The sequence below is a fragment of the Enoplosus armatus genome, chromosome 17 (assembly GCF_043641665.1).
Source record: "Enoplosus armatus isolate fEnoArm2 chromosome 17, fEnoArm2.hap1, whole genome shotgun sequence".
NCBI classification, from domain to species: Eukaryota; Metazoa; Chordata; class Actinopteri; order Centrarchiformes; family Enoplosidae; genus Enoplosus; species Enoplosus armatus.
This window is the reverse complement of record NC_092196.1, coordinates 14,936,252-14,953,053: the sequence shown is the minus strand read 5'-3', so window position 1 is coordinate 14,953,053 and position 16,802 is coordinate 14,936,252. Positions and strand designations below refer to the sequence as shown.

At 38.9% G+C, this 16,802-nt stretch overlaps 3 protein-coding genes across 6 annotated transcripts; 1 reads left to right on the top strand and 2 right to left on the bottom strand.

The window, feature by feature from the left end:
• Positions 1-5,092: 5,092 nt before the first annotated feature.
• On the bottom strand, positions 5,093-7,199 carry snrnp25 (small nuclear ribonucleoprotein 25). Of its 2 annotated transcripts, XM_070923710.1 has the most exons (6): positions 6,887-7,199; positions 6,322-6,412; positions 6,031-6,136; positions 5,872-5,946; positions 5,718-5,773; positions 5,093-5,686 (listed from the first exon to the last, which is right to left on the bottom strand). In XM_070923710.1, coding segments are annotated over exons 1-6 (525 nt in total). In that variant the 5' UTR covers positions 7,082-7,199; the 3' UTR covers positions 5,093-5,684. The 2 variants fall into 2 exon arrangements, with proteins under 2 accessions (XP_070779811.1, XP_070779810.1); XM_070923709.1 differs by lacking the exon at positions 5,093-5,686 and having other exon boundaries at positions 5,714-5,773.
• A 350-nt stretch (positions 7,200-7,549) lies between these two features.
• Positions 7,550-9,709, top strand: polr3k (polymerase (RNA) III (DNA directed) polypeptide K). The gene is made up of 3 exons (XM_070922739.1): positions 7,550-7,772; positions 7,878-7,965; positions 9,345-9,709. The coding sequence occupies exons 1-3, from the start codon at positions 7,662-7,664 to the stop codon at positions 9,470-9,472; spliced, it is 327 nt and encodes a 108-aa protein (XP_070778840.1). The 5' UTR covers positions 7,550-7,661; the 3' UTR covers positions 9,473-9,709.
• Positions 9,705-16,427, bottom strand: cdip1 (cell death-inducing p53 target 1). Of its 3 annotated transcripts, none has more exons than XM_070922736.1 (6): positions 16,374-16,427; positions 15,400-15,455; positions 13,930-14,078; positions 13,346-13,489; positions 12,532-12,808; positions 9,705-11,645 (listed from the first exon to the last, which is right to left on the bottom strand). In XM_070922736.1, exons 3-6 carry the CDS (start codon positions 14,003-14,005, stop codon positions 11,534-11,536), a joined length of 609 nt encoding a protein of 202 aa, XP_070778837.1. In that variant the 5' UTR covers positions 14,006-14,078; positions 15,400-15,455; positions 16,374-16,427; the 3' UTR covers positions 9,705-11,533. The 3 variants fall into 3 exon arrangements, with proteins under 3 accessions (XP_070778837.1, XP_070778839.1, XP_070778838.1); XM_070922738.1 differs by having other exon boundaries at positions 13,346-13,483; XM_070922737.1 differs by lacking the exon at positions 15,400-15,455 and having other exon boundaries at positions 16,374-16,399.
• Positions 16,428-16,802: the final 375 nt, after the last annotated feature.

Genomic DNA, 16,802 nt, shown 5'->3' with positions numbered 1-16,802 from the left:
TGCTGTCTGCTGTAGCCAAATGAATAATTTAAAAAATCGTTCTTGGAACATCATTCACTGCTTTAAAGTCTGGCAGATTGGCTCTTAGAGGGTTGAAAATGATTGAATTAAGGTCAGCTTGGTTTTTGTTTAGATAGTTTATTCAAGAAGCGTAAGCATGGCAGGCCATACCAGACCATAGTCTCTGTGCACAGCATTACAGTGAAACAACAAACACATCCATACAGATGAATAACCATGATATATATGAACCACTGCTCATTTGTGTTATTTACTCACTTAATACAGAAATAACCTTAATGCATTACAGTTGATTTGTATTGTAGTGACATCTGCTGGCCACATCCGAATCTAAGTAGCTTGAGCAAACAGTCTGTGGTCTGACTGGTTTTCTTTTTTTAGCAAATTGCAAAAGATGACTTCTGGTATAAAGAAAGTAAAATTCAATGTCAAAGAAACCATAAAGCACAACATGATGCACCACAGCAGGATAGTTTCTGGGCAGTGGGGCGGGTGTGTTTGAGCATAAAGGTCACTGTCCTGATTGTTATTTTGTTATAATTAGGGATGCACTGTCTGCCTCTGCCTGTTATCTGGAGCATTGCTCAAAAACTCATCTGAATGTTGAAGGAATTGTTGTGAATTTTTTTCTTTTTTTTGACAATCCAAATGTCACCCTTTTTATATTTATACCTGCATAACAACATTAAGAAACATTTGTATTTTTTACATTTTTGTAACATGTTTGTAGACTTGAAACGCCTAAACTGGTGTTGGCTTCTATACCAACTATCTGCCTTCTGATCCCCTACCAGCTAAACTTTATAAAGATCTCTGGCCATTTCTGGGACCTACAATGCTGAATATTGTTAATTTATCTCTTACGACTGGCACTGTCCCCACTAGCTTTAAAACTGCTGTGGTTAAACATCTACTTAAACCTTGAGCCAGGGTCTCAGAATAATTATCAACTGGTCTCTAACCTTCCATTCTTTTCAAAAGTATTACAAGGAGTTGTGTGACAGCAAATTTCAGCCCACATATTTAACAGTAATCTTTTTGACCTTTTCAATCTGCTTTCAGGGCCTGTCACTCTACTGAAACGACAGTTACTAAAGTGGTGAATGATCTCTGCTTACAATGGATTCAGATTCCATTTCAGTGCACTGTACACTCCCAGACCGACTGGAAAATCAATGTGCTGTCTCTGGCCTGGCTCTCGGGTGTTTAAAGTCTTATTGTTCTGAAAGAACACAGTGTGTTTCCTATAATAATAATAATACTACATCAACATTTACATTTTCTGATGTGAATTATGTATCTCAGGGCTCTGTTTTGGGCCCTCTGCTTTCCACTCTATATTTCACCTGTTGGCCAAATTAGACGCAGTCATACAATTAATTTCCATTGCTAAGCTGATGGTTTTCTCAAATTCCCAATTTACTAAATTACAGACCTGCTTGTCTCTGTGAAAACTAGATGTCACATAATTTCCTGCTCCTAAATTCTGATAAAGCGGAGATGCTGGTCACTGGCCCCACTCAACATAGACACCAACTTGTTCAAGTGACAGTAACTCTCGACAGCTGTGTGATTTCTTTGAGTTTGACATTGAAGAAATCACTAAGACTGCCTTTTTTCACCTACAGAAGATGGCTAAAATTCTGTCTCTTCTGTCCATGGCTGATGCAGAGATGTTAATTCACACCCTTGTTTCATCCAGACTTGATTGTTGGAACGTTTTGTTGTCATGCCTGTTGCATGCTAGTACTAAAAGTCTTCAAATGGTGCAGAATGCTGCAGCTAATTTTAACTAAAACTAGAAACAATTTGACCGTATAACAACTTTATCCATCCCTTCATTGCCTCCCTATCCATGTCAGATCAGACTTTAAGGTGCCTCTACTCTCTTACAAAATTGTAAAAAATCTGCTTAAACCTTATACTCCATCCCGTGCTCTCCGCTCTCAGAATACAGGCCTCCCGTCTGTCCCCAGAGAGTCAACTGGCTGCAGGTCCTTTTCCTATCATGTCCCCTTCTCTGGATTAACCTCACTGTTGACATTAGACAGTCTGACTCTGTTGAGGCTTGTGTATCCAAACAATTCATCTTTTCATTTCAGATGTTTGGATCTGGATCTTCATCCTCCAGGAGATTCAGCCTTATCCAAATCAAGGAAGGGTGTCATATGCTGTACAGACTGTAAAGCCCCTTGAGGCAAATTTGTGATTTGTGATACTGGGCTAATAAAATGTACTTGACATTGCATGCCATATGTTTTACACATTGTGTATATATGTTACCTTTTATATAAATGTAGCAGTAATTTTGTAAATACAGAGATTATTTTTCACAGTAGGCCTATGACCATCCCAAATATGCCATTTGTCATTAAAAAACTATACAAGGAAAGGCTTTAATTATGTACTTTTGTTGAACCAACAAACAGCTCACCTCATTTGGAATGCTAACAAATAAACTCAAGGGAGCAATGCTGCTGAAATACTATTTCACCATTAGGTCGATGTTTGATGCTCTTTCAGTCTGAGCTTTAAGTTCTCACCAGCTGCTTTTCTCTCAGAGCTTTTTAATAGTATGGATCGTCGTTCGACACTTCGGACATCTGTGTGTGGTAGATTTGAGGCTATCGATGCAGAAGGGAACGAGGCAACAACCAGCCACACAGCTGCAAAAGAAGGAACAGGAAGAAAATAAAATGTCAACAAACCTGGAAGCACATGTGTGTGACAGTATCACTGGCTGCACAAAGAGAAACATACTCAACAAGGTCTGATTATATTCACATGCAAATATTTCACTAGGACGGATGGAACGGTTTCATACCCAATCATAGCTGTCATGCAACACACCAACCAGGTCACACTGTTGACAGAGGTAAAAGTCTCTGTCATGATGAACTGCTGACACTCTGGACACTGTGTCCTGCTTGGATATGGTGGAAGGTTTTCCACGTTCAGAATCACTCTAGGGGCTGTCAAGAAAAGTAAGAATTCATTACTAGTTCATTACTCATTTATTATTTCTCTAAACCTTCCAGGAGGAAAGTTCTGAAAAACAGGCACTTTAGTAGCTATTAAACATCTCCAGTCAGTAACACACATTATATACAGGACCATTTGTAGGTTTTAAAAGAATCAGTTGACATAATTTTGGTCACATGGTTTTCAGTTTTATTTACTGCCACAAGTGCCACAAGGTTGCAGATGCATAATTTAAGATATAATTGCATAGGAAATAAAAGAGAGAATATGAAAACAAACTTTCATGGAGTATAGAGTAGTAGCATTCAATCACCAGTTAAACCAAAAATGTTTGCACTGATGAAGCTCAAATGTTACATTAACAGGAAGGACAGGAGTAGGGTCTGTTCTCGCTAGATGTGACAGCAACAAGTGTGTGAGGACCACAGGACAACTTTGTGAGGAGCTTGTTACTCACTTTCTAGGGTGCAGGTCATGCTATGTGAAGACAAAAGTCCCAAATTGAACTGTTACAATGAGCATTTCACTCACCAGGGATAGTAGGTGGAGCCTCAACGTAGAAAATATTCGAGCCAGGAACAGGAACACAAGGCCCAATCTTCAGACTGGAGGTGAAACTAACCTCTAACAAAGGAGAGAAAAGATGGTTACAAAACCAAAGTATGATGGAGTAATGAGTAAATGGACTCTGGACTCACCTTTCCTGTCAGTCTTCTTGTCTTTGGCATTGAGGATGTTATCCTGGCTTTTTTGGAGTTCAGCCTTCCTTTCTGTCAGCTGTCTCAGTTTCTCATCAATTCTGTCAATCTCATGCTGATTTGAGGCTGCCTCCTCTGGGAGAAACAAATAACATATTCATACACATGAGACAGCAGAGGCACTAAAGAATTACTTTTTTTATTAATCTATAATATGCAAAATACTAGATTACATGTCTACTTTGCATGTTGCAAATATCCGTCTCGTTTTTGGTTAGAAAATGCTTTCTTTCATACACCACCTGTTTGTCCAAATTCAGCACGATTCCTCAACTCCTGAAATATGCACTGGATTTTTTTACTTTCCAGAAGTTGTTGTCTCTTGAATGAAAGATGTTTCAGCTCTGTAGATATCTTCTTCAGCTCACTGTCTGAAGAAGTCATGGTGGAGCTGAAATGACAGGATTGTTTTAGCCTACATCTGATATTTTGTTTTCTGTATGTTTAAGCTTATTTGGTGTGCAAAATTGTGTGTATGTGGTGAATGTATATAGAATGGCAGCAGTGAAGTTGCAGAAGAAGAAAACTGGATTCAGGTTTTGTAGTGAGAATACTAAATGTTACTACCAAAGATTTATTCATGTGACCACACTGTTCTTTGGAGTGACATCGTCTCAAAATAAAGACTTTTATTATTAGTATATAGTATTTATTCTACAATAGATAAACAATATTGAAGCAATGAATAGAATTTGAAACTTTAAAAACAATTTTCCACACTTTTCTCACTAACATTCACAGACATAATGTGACATTTTCTTTACCCAAAAATCTGGATGGGATCATCTAATGTGTCAGTGTTTGCAATTATCTTTCCTCATCTCAACAATATCCCTAGCCTTGGTGGGCTTCTTTAGCCTCATTTCTTTGACATAAAAATGTATAAAAATACTGTACAAGTGGAGTTATAGGATAAATAACTCTTACACTTACTTTTGATTCCAAAATCTGAATCCTCAACAGGCAAATCTATTTACAGGTACTATCTGCTGTTATACATCTGTTGATATATGAACCAGAGACATGTTTCAGGATTCAAAAAAGATAGCAGGCCAAAGGTATTTCATAAAAACACTAATTTTCATGATTCCCGCTGTGTTAATCCAGTTATGGCTGAATTTTAATAAAGCAGTGTGTGCTCAACAATGTTGATGTGCATCTACATTAAGCAAACTGGTAAATGCCTTCAGAAGTTGACTCAACCAAACCAAAGTGATCACTCTGTCCACTCCACTACAATCCTTTATTACATTTCATATCAAGTCCTAGATTTCATTCATACTTTAAACTGAACTCCTGAATGGCATTTTAAAACTAAATATTGAGTCAAACACTGCTTTTCCTCCAAATAACAAACAATCATTTAGACTTAAGATCAAATGCTGGAATTAGTTTTCACTAATTCAGAAACACAAATCTCAAAACCAATGCTCATAACTGCACTGTACTCACTATCACACTGTAAGAAGTTAAAACCATTACTCAAACATTTTACATACTAACTTCCAAAAGTCCCATTTAAACTGTATTGAAGGGAATATTATATTAAACAGAAAGGGTCTGTATTACCTCATTTCCTCAGCTGCTCCCTGTGTATCCAGTCCAGATAACATTCAAACTAGGTAAACAGGGTGCATGTAGCGTTCGCTTCTACCAGGAAATATTCAAATCATCAGGTTATATTTACAACTGTCCTTTCTGGAAAATGTTCAGAATCAGAATCAGAAATACTTTATTGATCCCCGGGGGGAAATTGTTACAGAATGGTCTTGTTGAGATGGGTTTATAATGTGTACAGACATGTTATGCCCCATAACACTTATATAAATAAAATATAAAACAACTCATACAATCATGTGAAAGTCATTTCAAGTCTCAGAAGCTGGAAGCACCAGTACACGCTGCAGGAACTGCGTTTTTTTTTCCTGACGTGGCAAATGTTGTTTGTGACATTTCACTTTTTCCTGAGTCTCTTCATGAACGTGACTTCATCTCTGTTCCTGATCCCGTAGCTAGAGATATGAAGAAATGCAGAGAGGAAAAAGACAGTCAAACAGTGCTGATGATAACAGCATCGCAAGTGAAGGAGGTGATTATTTTATACACTTACTCTTTGAGCCTCATCTTGTCATCTTCAAGCTTTTCCCCTTGAAATACTAAATTATAAGTTCTCCACACATATCTCCTGTAAAAGAAAGGAAGTAAACAGTGGGAATGTAACAAAAGATATACTATGTATGGCCATTTTTTTGTTTGTAAATGTGTTTACCAGCTGACATGTTTCACTCCGCCTTCACGTTGTTGTTTCAGCTCCATGAATCTGCAAATGGCCTTCTTCAGGTCAAGGACAGTGGCATTTTGTACAACCACTATGGCTTAGGGAGGAAATGTTTTTTCAAAAATGGTTAACAGAACACAGGAAAATTGAATAATTATAAAATAAATTAATAATAATACAACTACTAAGTTGCGAAAATACAGAATTATATGATCAGAACACATGCAGTATCAACTACTGTTTTCATAAAAAATGAAACAACAAAACAATCTCAACACTTACGCATTATTTCGCCGTCTGCCTTCAAAACCCTCACAGTCATTGCCTGGCCATACTCCAGGGCAATCTGAGAGTTTACCTCCTCCAGAGTCACCTAAAGATGAAGATGATCAGGTTTCAGGAATATGTACAGGACTTCTTTTATCTATCAGTGCAGATTATGACAAACCCCCCCTTTTTTTTTTTTTTCTTACAAAATGCATGTTCAGTAGGTGCAGTAAGCTGAGGTGCTGTGCTGTATCTCACCCTGAGTGCTAACCTCCCCGATGAGCTCAAACACAATTTGCCTGGGAATCAACAGAATATTACCCTCTGCCATGGTGTTATTAATTAAGTGTGGAGACTTAATTTAACCAAGGCTGAGGATTTCCAAACCAGGTAAATGAAACTGCAACTGGTGGACTTCAGTCAAGTTTAAACATATCTCAAGAAAGATTAAAGAAAACAGACTGGATCTGATGTGAATCATCGCAGTCAGGAGTGTGAATACATAAACTACTGCATCTACATTTAATATATGTTTTAATACTAACTATTTTACAAAATATCACGGACAGAGCAAACTAACCTGGATTGGCAGATCACAGAGTAAAGGGTCCTGAACAAGTCGAGCAAGTCCCTCCTCGAAAATATCCAGGATCTCTGAGTGAGGAAGAGCCTCTTCGTCTTCCTCCTCTGTCATCTCTGTCAGGTTCTCTTTTTCCACCTCTTCATCCTTCACAGACTGTCCTCGTCCAACAGTGTCCTGACTCTGCTCCTCCATCGTCAGGCACTAAAGTCATTCAACAAACAACAGGCCGGTTTGTCAGGCGGGTAACGTTAAAACGAGTCGGTCTTTACCGACATAACAGTAATACCTGTACAGCATTAAGTGTGAGACTTTAACAAATACAGTTGACAAACATTTATAACTTAAAAACTGTGTCGCGGCAAGAAGCCATGAAATAAACAAACAATGCGTACAGAATGATAAACCGGAAGAGAACCGTTAGCTTAGTACAAATGGTTCCCCTAGTGGATTTAAATTCAGACACCGCTTTAGTTTTGTCAAATTTCAGCCAAATATTAGGTTTATTCTATATTTATAATCGATGAAACTATTTGGGGTGTGGTCGTTGAATTAATATAAAACGACTCTTTTATACTTCGTTTCCCACCGAGCGATAAAAAGTGTGGCACCTGTTTTCATGAGCTCTTCCGCTGCTCCGCATGCGCAAAAGCGAAGGCTGTCTACAGCAGAGGCGTTTAAATTGTTTAGCTAGTTAAGTAGTGTTAACTGTGTACTTATATTGGGCTTGCTATTTCAGTTTGTAGCTGTTAGCCACATATATTTTCCGGCTAACATGCTGCTGTTTTGTCCAACCTGCGGAAATGTTTTAATTGTCGAGGAAGGACAGAAGTGTATGAGATTCGCCTGCAACACCTGTCCGTATGTACACAACATCACAAGAAAGGTACACTTCATATATTGAGTATATATACTATTTTAGAGGGTGCTGCTTCTAGTTTCACTGGTGGCTTTAGTTTCTGTGAGTTTGACAAGTTTTTATTTTCTACAGGTAAACAGCAGGAAGTACCCAAAGCTGAAAGAGGTGGATGATGTTCTTGGTGGCGCTGCAGCCTGGGAAAACGTGGACTCAACTGCTGGTAAGTGACAATAAAACAATTTTGGATAAGTAGGTTTGAGGTTACCGCTGTATCATTGACAGGAGACAGCGGTCTGACAATAAATCCTCCCTCCCCATGAGTAGATTCATTAGATCATTCTGTAGTCGCACAGATAACAGTATATTACACATTGCAGAAGTATCTGTGTTGCCATGCTGTCAACATCACGGGATAATGTTGTGATGATATCCTCAATAATCTGTGATTTTCAGCCATTTCTAAATTCATTTTTTTAATTTAACAATTGCAGGATTCAGGGTGTAATTTCTGAAGCGATCACTCACATTCCACACTAATCTCTAATTTAAACTAGATTTAGACTTTATTAATCCCACAGGGGGGGAATTTACAAGTCACAGCAGCAAAGACAGAAAGGTGCAGAAACACACAGCAGACAAGGACTGTGTCAATAAGAATTAGAAATATTTTTTTTAAAAAAGTAAAACAATATACAAATAATAAATACAGATATAAAAAATATGGGGGAGCCGCTCAGGGCCCCCACAGTCTCGTGCAGGGGGTGAGAGGTGTTGTCCATGATGGATGTCAGCTTGGCTAACATCCTCCTCAATGGAGTCCAGCGGGCAGTCCAGAACAGAGCCGGCTCGCCTAATCAGTCTATTGAGCCTCCTCCTGTCCCTGTGTGTGCTGCCCCCCCCCCCCCCCCCCCCCCCCAGCAGACCACAGCATAGAAGAGTGTCATAAAAAGTCCGGAGCACTTTTTATGACACTGTCTATCCATTATAGATCCATTAACTATCCATTATAGATCCATTATATTTTTTAAATTTTATTTATTGATGAGCCATTAGTTGTAATGCTAATTGTTAAAAAACTGAAAGCATAAATTCTGACCAAACATTTCTCAGTATGCAAACTACATGACTACACGTGCTGTTTTTGTATTTTGACTTAAAATTGGAACATATTTTGCGAATCATTATAAGGAAAGCAATCACTCAATATTTATTAAGATCTTTTTGTAACACGTCAAATTGCACAAAAACTCATGGGGTGTCCATTTTTTCACTGTACTGTATTAATATTGCACTGTTGAACTTTCTACTAAAATCTCAACACCAACTAAGCATCAGATTCTTCGAGGGCCTGTTTTAAAAAACAGCTCTTCTGTTTTATAAACAAATCTTTACTAGAATGAATAAAAGTCTGCACACACATACACACATTTGAATTAGTTTTTCTTGGAGATGATTCTTGTGTTAATTTGGATCTTAATCGGGTGAGCTCTTACAGCTGTAGTGTCTCATACATAATGTCTCCTCTCAGTATAAACCAAATATGGGATCTCCAGGAGTTCTTTTGGGTCCACTTATCTGTTATCTGGTATCTGTTCACAGAAACTTGTCCCAAGTGTGAGCATCCTCGGGCATATTTCATGCAGATTCAGACCAGATCAGCTGACGAACCGATGACGACTTTCTACAAATGCTGCAACGCCCAGTGTGGACACAGATGGAGAGACTGAAACCATTGAACTTTTTAATTTATTTAATGCTTATGTGGCATAGATTACTCCCTTCATACCTTGTCTCTCATTTTTGAGCCTATATTTATAGCCAACAGGCTCTGGTAGTCATGGAAATTCCTCTGATGATTTCCAGTTTGTACAGTTTGTATTCTGTGTCGGGCCAGCTCAAAACTTTATTTTTCTTTGCAGATGATATTTACATACAGTATTCACTTTCCAGATATTAAAATGAGTTTCAAGGAAAGATCATGTTCTGGTTTTTATTGATAAAATAGTACCTGTATACAACAGTCAAACAAATTTTGACTTACAGTTATACATATCACAGACATTTAGAGAGCAATGCAGACCAGTATTATGCACAACAATGGCATACAGTACTTCGTATTAAAAGTTCAATGCAATCCTTCAAATCAAAACTTTCTTGCACAGCTTAGCTAGCCTCAAGAAAAAAAAATCAAATGCACATAGAGTCAAGGAACTAGCCAGTGAGAGTTATTCATTTTGATGTGTGGCTCATGCAGACAAACTGCACTTGTGAGTGAAGGTGAATGGCGGTTCGGGCATGCTGTGGTGGAACAATGGCTGTTTCACTGTTAGTAGTAATCTCTATGGAATCACAACGTCATTTTGCAAGATGTCTGATACAATCATTTATTTGAAGCTTATTCCTAGCAGAGAGGTTGCTATGTAGTATAAGTCAAGAGATCTGTATTTATTATCTAACATGCATCTGAGAAATGCAGGTACTCTTAAGAGCTGATGCCATATTGGGAGGGTTAGAGGCTAAACCGTGTTATGTGATGATGGTGCCACCACTTTTAATTTGTTTGCCAACATACTTTTCTATTTTAAACTAGCTACCCGTTTACTGTGGCACCAATGACCCATCAGCCAATAGTATCACTGAGCGGATACTCTGGTGTGGAGCGACTGACACAAGGGCCAGAGAGAGGACACAAGATTACTGAGATGTCATGCAGTGTGCCTCCATCAGTTACAGTAAAAGTCTACTATACTTTGAATAAGTGCATGTATGGTGGGATTCACTCAGCTAACAACAAACCCAGGTAAAAGCCAAATTATACACTGCATTTACTCGTGAGAGTCACTACTGCAAGTCACATTTTCTTCCTCAAAGCCAAAATCTCTCAAAGACTAATGACAGCTGAGGTTGATAGTTTTTATGAATGCATCAGAGGGGGGAATGTGAATTCCAACTTAAAGTGCATATCTTGGCCTTATTATCAAAATGAAGTACATCATGGACAGAGGGCATCAATGCGTTAATAACTCAACTGTAAATCACTGAACACTTCAAGACTTCTCACTGAAGCCCAGAATATTATTAAATATAGCAAGTAACATCAATCTTGGGCATTTCCAAACAAGCAAATACATCATCAGTTTACTGAGCTGAAAATGGTTCGTTAGTTTGCTCACATTCGAAAAGGGATAATGATAAAAGGAAAAACTAGGTCTGTTAGAACAAAAATGATCAGACATGGACAAAAATGTTCACAGTTCTCAATATTAACTCGTTAAAATAGTGGATAAAATATTTGAAATAAATATGAAGAAAACAAGAAAGCTAACTCAGCATTTTCGAATATACTTGCCTCTCAGCAAGATTCACAGGTGATTTCAAATAAATAAAGTGACCATTTTCACAGCTGTCTCTAACTGAGGCTGTCTGTGTTTTGTTTTTCCATTAACATGTGTAACATCACAAGCCTTTTCTCCGGGTTTCCACACAGGATCAGATGCACCTGTGTGACTGCGGCCTATCCATCTCTGGATGTTTTGGTGCCCTACATCTTCCGTAGTTCAGTGAGATTTGTACAATTCAAATGCAGGTTTATACATGAGAGAATTATGCTCAAAGATATTTACAGTAAATATTCTGTGAACTAATGAGAAAACTGCACTTACAATTTAAGAGAGCTACACAACACTTTGCAAAAATGGGGGAGGGGGGGGCCTGTCACTACCAGCAGGAGGAGCAGTGAGTTTATGTGTGTGCATGTACATGTCTCTGTAGCATATAGCTGTCTGTGGTTAGCATATACGCTTGTATGTGTAAATGTAGCCCTTACAGTAAGGGCAGGTGTGTGTCACATCCTTGAGGTCATCAATCAGACAGGGAATCAAGCAACAGCCGAGATCACACCTGAAAATGAGGAACAGAAATATTATGTTGCAAGTTTCCAGAAAAGAAGGAGAGTTCAGATGGAAGAAAAAATACTTTTGTCTGAACACGCACACATCTGGAGTCAACGCAGCTCCTGTGACAAGTGCATGCAAGTTACACAGTTATAGCTGGTGTATTCTGTACCTGGAGACAGGCTACTTGTTACCCAGATTTGAATGAAGACGAGTAACTATTGGCGTCCTACTAGAACAGAGGTCACAGACAGCTCCGTATGCAAAATATGCACAATACAAGATAGACAGGATAAACGGTGTTGGAGAAACTCCTGTGACTCCAGAGGTCTGCATATTCAGAGCATATTTTGTCTTCCACAGTACCTTTTAATATGCATGTCACACCACAAACAGGTGCACTTACTTTGCATATAAACAGGCTGCTGGGAACAGACTGTCAGACAATAGAACTCAAACTCATGATCTTGCCTTTTAACTTTCTGTTAGTTCACACTGACAGATTTTAGTACACGTTTATTTAAAGAGTTTATCATTAATTTAGATTTAATATCATTACCAATATCATTCACCAAAGTATGATCCTATGTCAGCTTGAAGTTCTGATTGAGGGTAAGCCCCAATGGCTACATGCAGAAGCACAACCATGAAAACCTCAATTCTTCTAGCCAGTTAAAAAGGCGCCCTGTGTACTTTAGAACTGCTGTCACTTTTAGGCGTTACTTTCTATAGTCTCACGTGTGTGATACATATTTATAAAGCAGAAGGTGTAACAAGCAACAAAAACTTTCCTCAATGCTACAAAAACCCATCACAAACAACTGTTCGATCATCTTAATCAATCTGCTATAAGACCTCTTTTCTGCTCAACCTCTGACCTGTGCTCTACTTACCCTACAAAGAAGCAGAAGAGGCAGAAGAGTGTGTTCATGAGTCCAACATCGTGGGAGATGCGCGTGATGATTGCCTGCTGACAGTGCGGACACACAGTCTGCACCGGTGAGGTCTGGAACATTTCCCCCTGCAGTACGGTCACAGTGGTGGCTGCTCCTGGAGGAGCCAGGACGGTCGCTGTGTGACCTCCCATGTGGACAAAGTGACTGGGACCAGGACCCATCTGTCCTGGCATCGGGTGAGGAAAGTGACCGGGCGGAGGTGGGTAGGGGCCACCTGTACAGAAGGAAATGACACTTAATATACTGTATTGTATCTGATTTTAGGGACAGATTACCTTGTAATGATATGGTGGGCTTTAAATTTAAGTTACATATCATGATATTTAGGGTTTCCAACAGGGATTTCATTTAAGTGGAGGGCCTCACAGTGATGGGGCTATACCCAACAGGAACTAACAAATCAATGTCTAGTTCAAGTGTCACTAGTGCTGCCAAACTCACTGAGAGAACATTACAGCTCTATGTAGCTTTCATCCATTTTATAGACAAGTAAACAAGTGGCTGGTAAAGAAAGTTAGCAAGCAAAAGTCCCAGATATTTGGAGGAGTTGGTGGACTGCACCTGGGCTGGACTGAGATAAAAGGTGAATAAATATTGTAACTACATCACGTAGTGACCAAAAACATGGCAACAAATGAAAGCTAACGTTGCTCTGTCTGAACTTAGCGAATTGCATATCATATGTAGTGGCAGTGCGTCTGTCAGCCTGTTTTGATGCTTTATGCGTTTGGTTATATGCAGACTGTAGCACCTGGTGGTGGAGGCATTGGCATGGGCATGGGTCCTTCTCCAGGGACATGTGGGGGAAGGAAGCCTGGCTGTGAGGCCTCATAGGGTGGAGGACCATAGTCTGGAGGCAAGGGCTGTCCCTGTATAGGAGCAGTTCTCACTGTTTCTCATAGAAGGAGGAAGAAAAAATAGCATTGAAGAAAGGTATACACAGGTTTGAGTCAGAGTCAACAAATGCACAAAAATCATACTGCAATATTTCTAAGTCTCCATGGTGACAGTTTACTCAAGCCACAATGATTAAAATGTGCAGAGGCATACTGCATGTTGCAAGAAAGTATATCTAAATACTTGTTAAAAGTGTCATTAAACATATGAGTCTCACAGAGTAAGTAGATGAAAACAGAATCCAAATACAAACTTTAACTTGTGACACTGGATGACACACAGCAGAGTAAAGAAAACTCAACTGTAAATCCTGTTGAATAGACACATTAACATTCTCAGATACTAATAAAATAAATCTAAAAATAAAATCACCACAGCTACTGTGTCTGTGGGTGACGATTAACATTCACCACAACCCTGCATGTTTGGTTTTATTACCAGGTTGTCCATTCTTCTCCTCAATGAGTGGGGCACTGGGGCCTCCGGGGTACGGAGGAGGAGGGTCACTGGACATACTGGCCGGATGTCTGTACAGGGAAAGGGGCTGGACACGGAGCTCCCCTCACAACTCTCCTGTGGACTTTACTCTGTGAGAAAAAAACAAGTACAGTTTGAGTCCCGTGCCGCATTACTCTCTGACACAGACTTCTACCAAGTCACAAAATGTTCCAACAGCAGTCAGAGAGGCTAATGAAGAGCTTTGTGTAACTGCTGATGTCAGTCTGCACATGTAACGTATGTTTCAGAACAACAGAGTAAAATGGAGAAAAGGTTTTAAGCAACTTTTTGACGGAAAACTGTGACTGATAGCTTTTATGTTCTTTTGTTGCACTGGTGTATTGGAGCACTGCCTGATATTACTGAGCAATCAAAATAACAATGTAGAGCTCTTCAAAACAGCTCTTGAAAAATGCTTTACAAATTGAGACAAAAAACACACACTGTTCGATTAAGTGAGCTGTGTCAAAATCCAAAAGGAACAGTTATCAGTGAAATTAGGTAAATACTGCACAGCCTGTTTTTGGGCACGGTTGATGAATTCATTTATGTAAAAAAGGTTGTTTTGTCATTATATTTTGCCACGAGACAGGATGTTGCAAGTAAAATCATTTGACAATACAGAGTAATGCGTAAGTACCCTCATTATCATCAGAAAAATGAACCTACTTTAGTGGTCTGAATGAAAAGACAACTCCACCACAAGTGAGAGATTCTGGGTCCTGTCTCAAGGCTGAAGTTTCAGCAGGAAGCATGGTTGACTAAATAATGCATGACGTGGCTGAAAGCAGTGTTCAACAAATGTGTAAGAGAAACAACATATAGAGAAAATATATATATATATATATATATATATATATATGTATATATATATTGGATTTTAGGATTTTACAGTAAAGTCTGCACTATTATTTTGCTATGATAACATGACTGTAGAGAGCCGAAGGGAAATTTGAACACAGCAAAATAGAGCGCTATAAATGTTCCGTGGCTCAAAACTTTGTTTGTGAAAGCTACTATTTTTAACAGGAAACAGATTGAAGCTCTCTCGGTTTCTATCTGACAGGCATTTTACACTTTGTAGGTTGTTCCATTTGAGTATGAACCTACACATCCCAAGTATGTATGTATATGAGGGATCAATAACATAAAGTCTGTGCACAATTTAATACAACAGCCCTGAAATAAATATTTGTGAAACTCTGTGATTAAATTTATTCAGACTGTGCCAGTGAGGTGTTGCTGCCACTCTCTGGTTATTACTGAGGCTGTGTATAGTGTCAGTATAATGTCCACCAACACTACATAATACATAGCATGGTGAAATGGATCCAGACAGAGACACATATGTGCAATTGTCAGCATATTCACAAATGACTGGTAAACAACAACAAAAAAAAGGAAATGTACCTGCTACTAGGAAAAAGACAGATTCCACCTGAGGAATCTGACAAATGTGCCACAACCTGTAATATGACGAAAATATACAAATTATTTCGCTAAGTTACATCTGCAATGATAGGCAACATCAGAACAGTTAAAATAACTACACTGATTTAAGGGATTCTGATAATCTAGTGGAGTTATAACAATAATGTCACTTCAGTGGCTGTGGTGCAGCCCAAAACCTACTTTTTTTTCCAGTGTCAACACAACTGCCCTCTGAGCTCAAATAAATAACACACCAGCTGAGTGACAGTAAAAAGAAAAACTTAAAAACAAAAGTGAAACATCATTACAATATCAAGTCTTAAAGTAGGTGGCTGCCTGTTACACCACCCTTCATCAAATCAATGCTAACGCTTCTCAGCTAACCAACTAGCTAGCTGATGTTTTTTTTAAATCCTTTCCCAGATAATCCAGCTCAAAGCTACTTGCACAACTAACCATGAATAACTTAGTTACGTAATGGAGGCAAGCGGGAGCAAGCACTGATGTTAACTTAAAACGTGGCGTTTGTCTAGAACAAGTATCTCTCAATATTATTAATGTTATCGTTAATTTACACTGTAGCAAACGGAAATAACGCAGAATGGTGTTAACGTTGCTAGGGTTGGCTAATTGGCAGGTCGCAGAAAACTTATCCTACCTAGCTTTTAAAAATAGGTTGAGGAACGACTGACAGTTAGTGCTTTCTTTGTCCTTAGGCGGGTTGGTAACTTGGAAGACAAGTATGTGTTTATTCAGCTACAGCAACGTAAAGCATGTTTGCTAGCGTTAGCTGTCGTTAGCTAGCTAGCGTCGCCATTCTAGGCATATAAACAACAGACTGACGATAATGCCCAAAACTTGCAAATGAATCACATCTAACCGTCTATAGCATTGTGAAACATGGCGTCGCGACTATAATAATGCAGCTGTCAGTGTGCGGAAAGCCTATTTACCTGGTTTTGAGGCAAAGGGAGCCTGCCCGCGGTGTAACCGAAGTTGTTTGACGATAACGTTAGCCGCTCCGACCCTCCTGATGAGAGTCAACATCCGCTGAGACGGATTTACACCCGACGTCATTAATCATGTTTTACACAGGCACGGAATTTAGCGAAAAGGTGGCCAGTGACAAGTGTATATTATTGCATAATATTACTTTAGAAAGTAAACAAATAATCCAAAAATAACTAAAAAATACGACTAAATCTACTTATTTTGAAAGTATACACCGGAAGTGTTAGAATGATATGCCTTGATGCTACCTTCAACATCTTTAGCAGGTAGACGGGCTAATTATTACAATTATTACCAGTACGGATGCTACTGTTAACTACATCAGTATACTGAATTATGTAGTAATCACACTAATAATGAGTTGCCCAAAT

What these genes read in the sequence shown, in the direction of transcription:
- polr3k (XM_070922739.1), top strand. Translation starts at nt 7,662, where the DNA reads ATGCTGCTGTTTTGTCCAACCTGCGGAAATGTTTTAATTGTCGAGGAA. An exon ending in TACACAACATCACAAGAAAG is followed by an intron (nt 7,773 to 7,877) that starts GTACACTTCATA and finishes TATTTTCTACAG; the next exon opens with GTAAACAGCAGGAAGTACCC. An exon ending in AAACGTGGACTCAACTGCTG is followed by an intron (nt 7,966 to 9,344) that starts GTAAGTGACAAT and finishes ATCTGTTCACAG; the next exon opens with AAACTTGTCCCAAGTGTGAG.
- cdip1 (XM_070922736.1), bottom strand. Translation starts at nt 14,005, where the DNA reads ATGTCCAGTGACCCTCCTCCTCCGTACCCCGGAGGCCCCAGTGCCCCA. An exon ending in GGAGAAGAATGGACAACCTG is followed by an intron (nt 13,490 to 13,929) that starts GTAATAAAACCA and finishes TCCTTCTATGAG; the next exon opens with AAACAGTGAGAACTGCTCCT. An exon ending in GCCAATGCCTCCACCACCAG is followed by an intron (nt 12,809 to 13,345) that starts GTGCTACAGTCT and finishes CCTTCTGTACAG; the next exon opens with GTGGCCCCTACCCACCTCCG.
- snrnp25 (XM_070923710.1), bottom strand. Translation starts at nt 7,081, where the DNA reads ATGGAGGAGCAGAGTCAGGACACTGTTGGACGAGGACAGTCTGTGAAG. An exon ending in TCTGTGATCTGCCAATCCAG is followed by an intron (nt 6,413 to 6,886) that starts GTTAGTTTGCTC and finishes CTTCATCTTTAG; the next exon opens with GTGACTCTGGAGGAGGTAAA. An exon ending in GGCAGACGGCGAAATAATGC is followed by an intron (nt 6,137 to 6,321) that starts GTAAGTGTTGAG and finishes TTCCTCCCTAAG; the next exon opens with CCATAGTGGTTGTACAAAAT.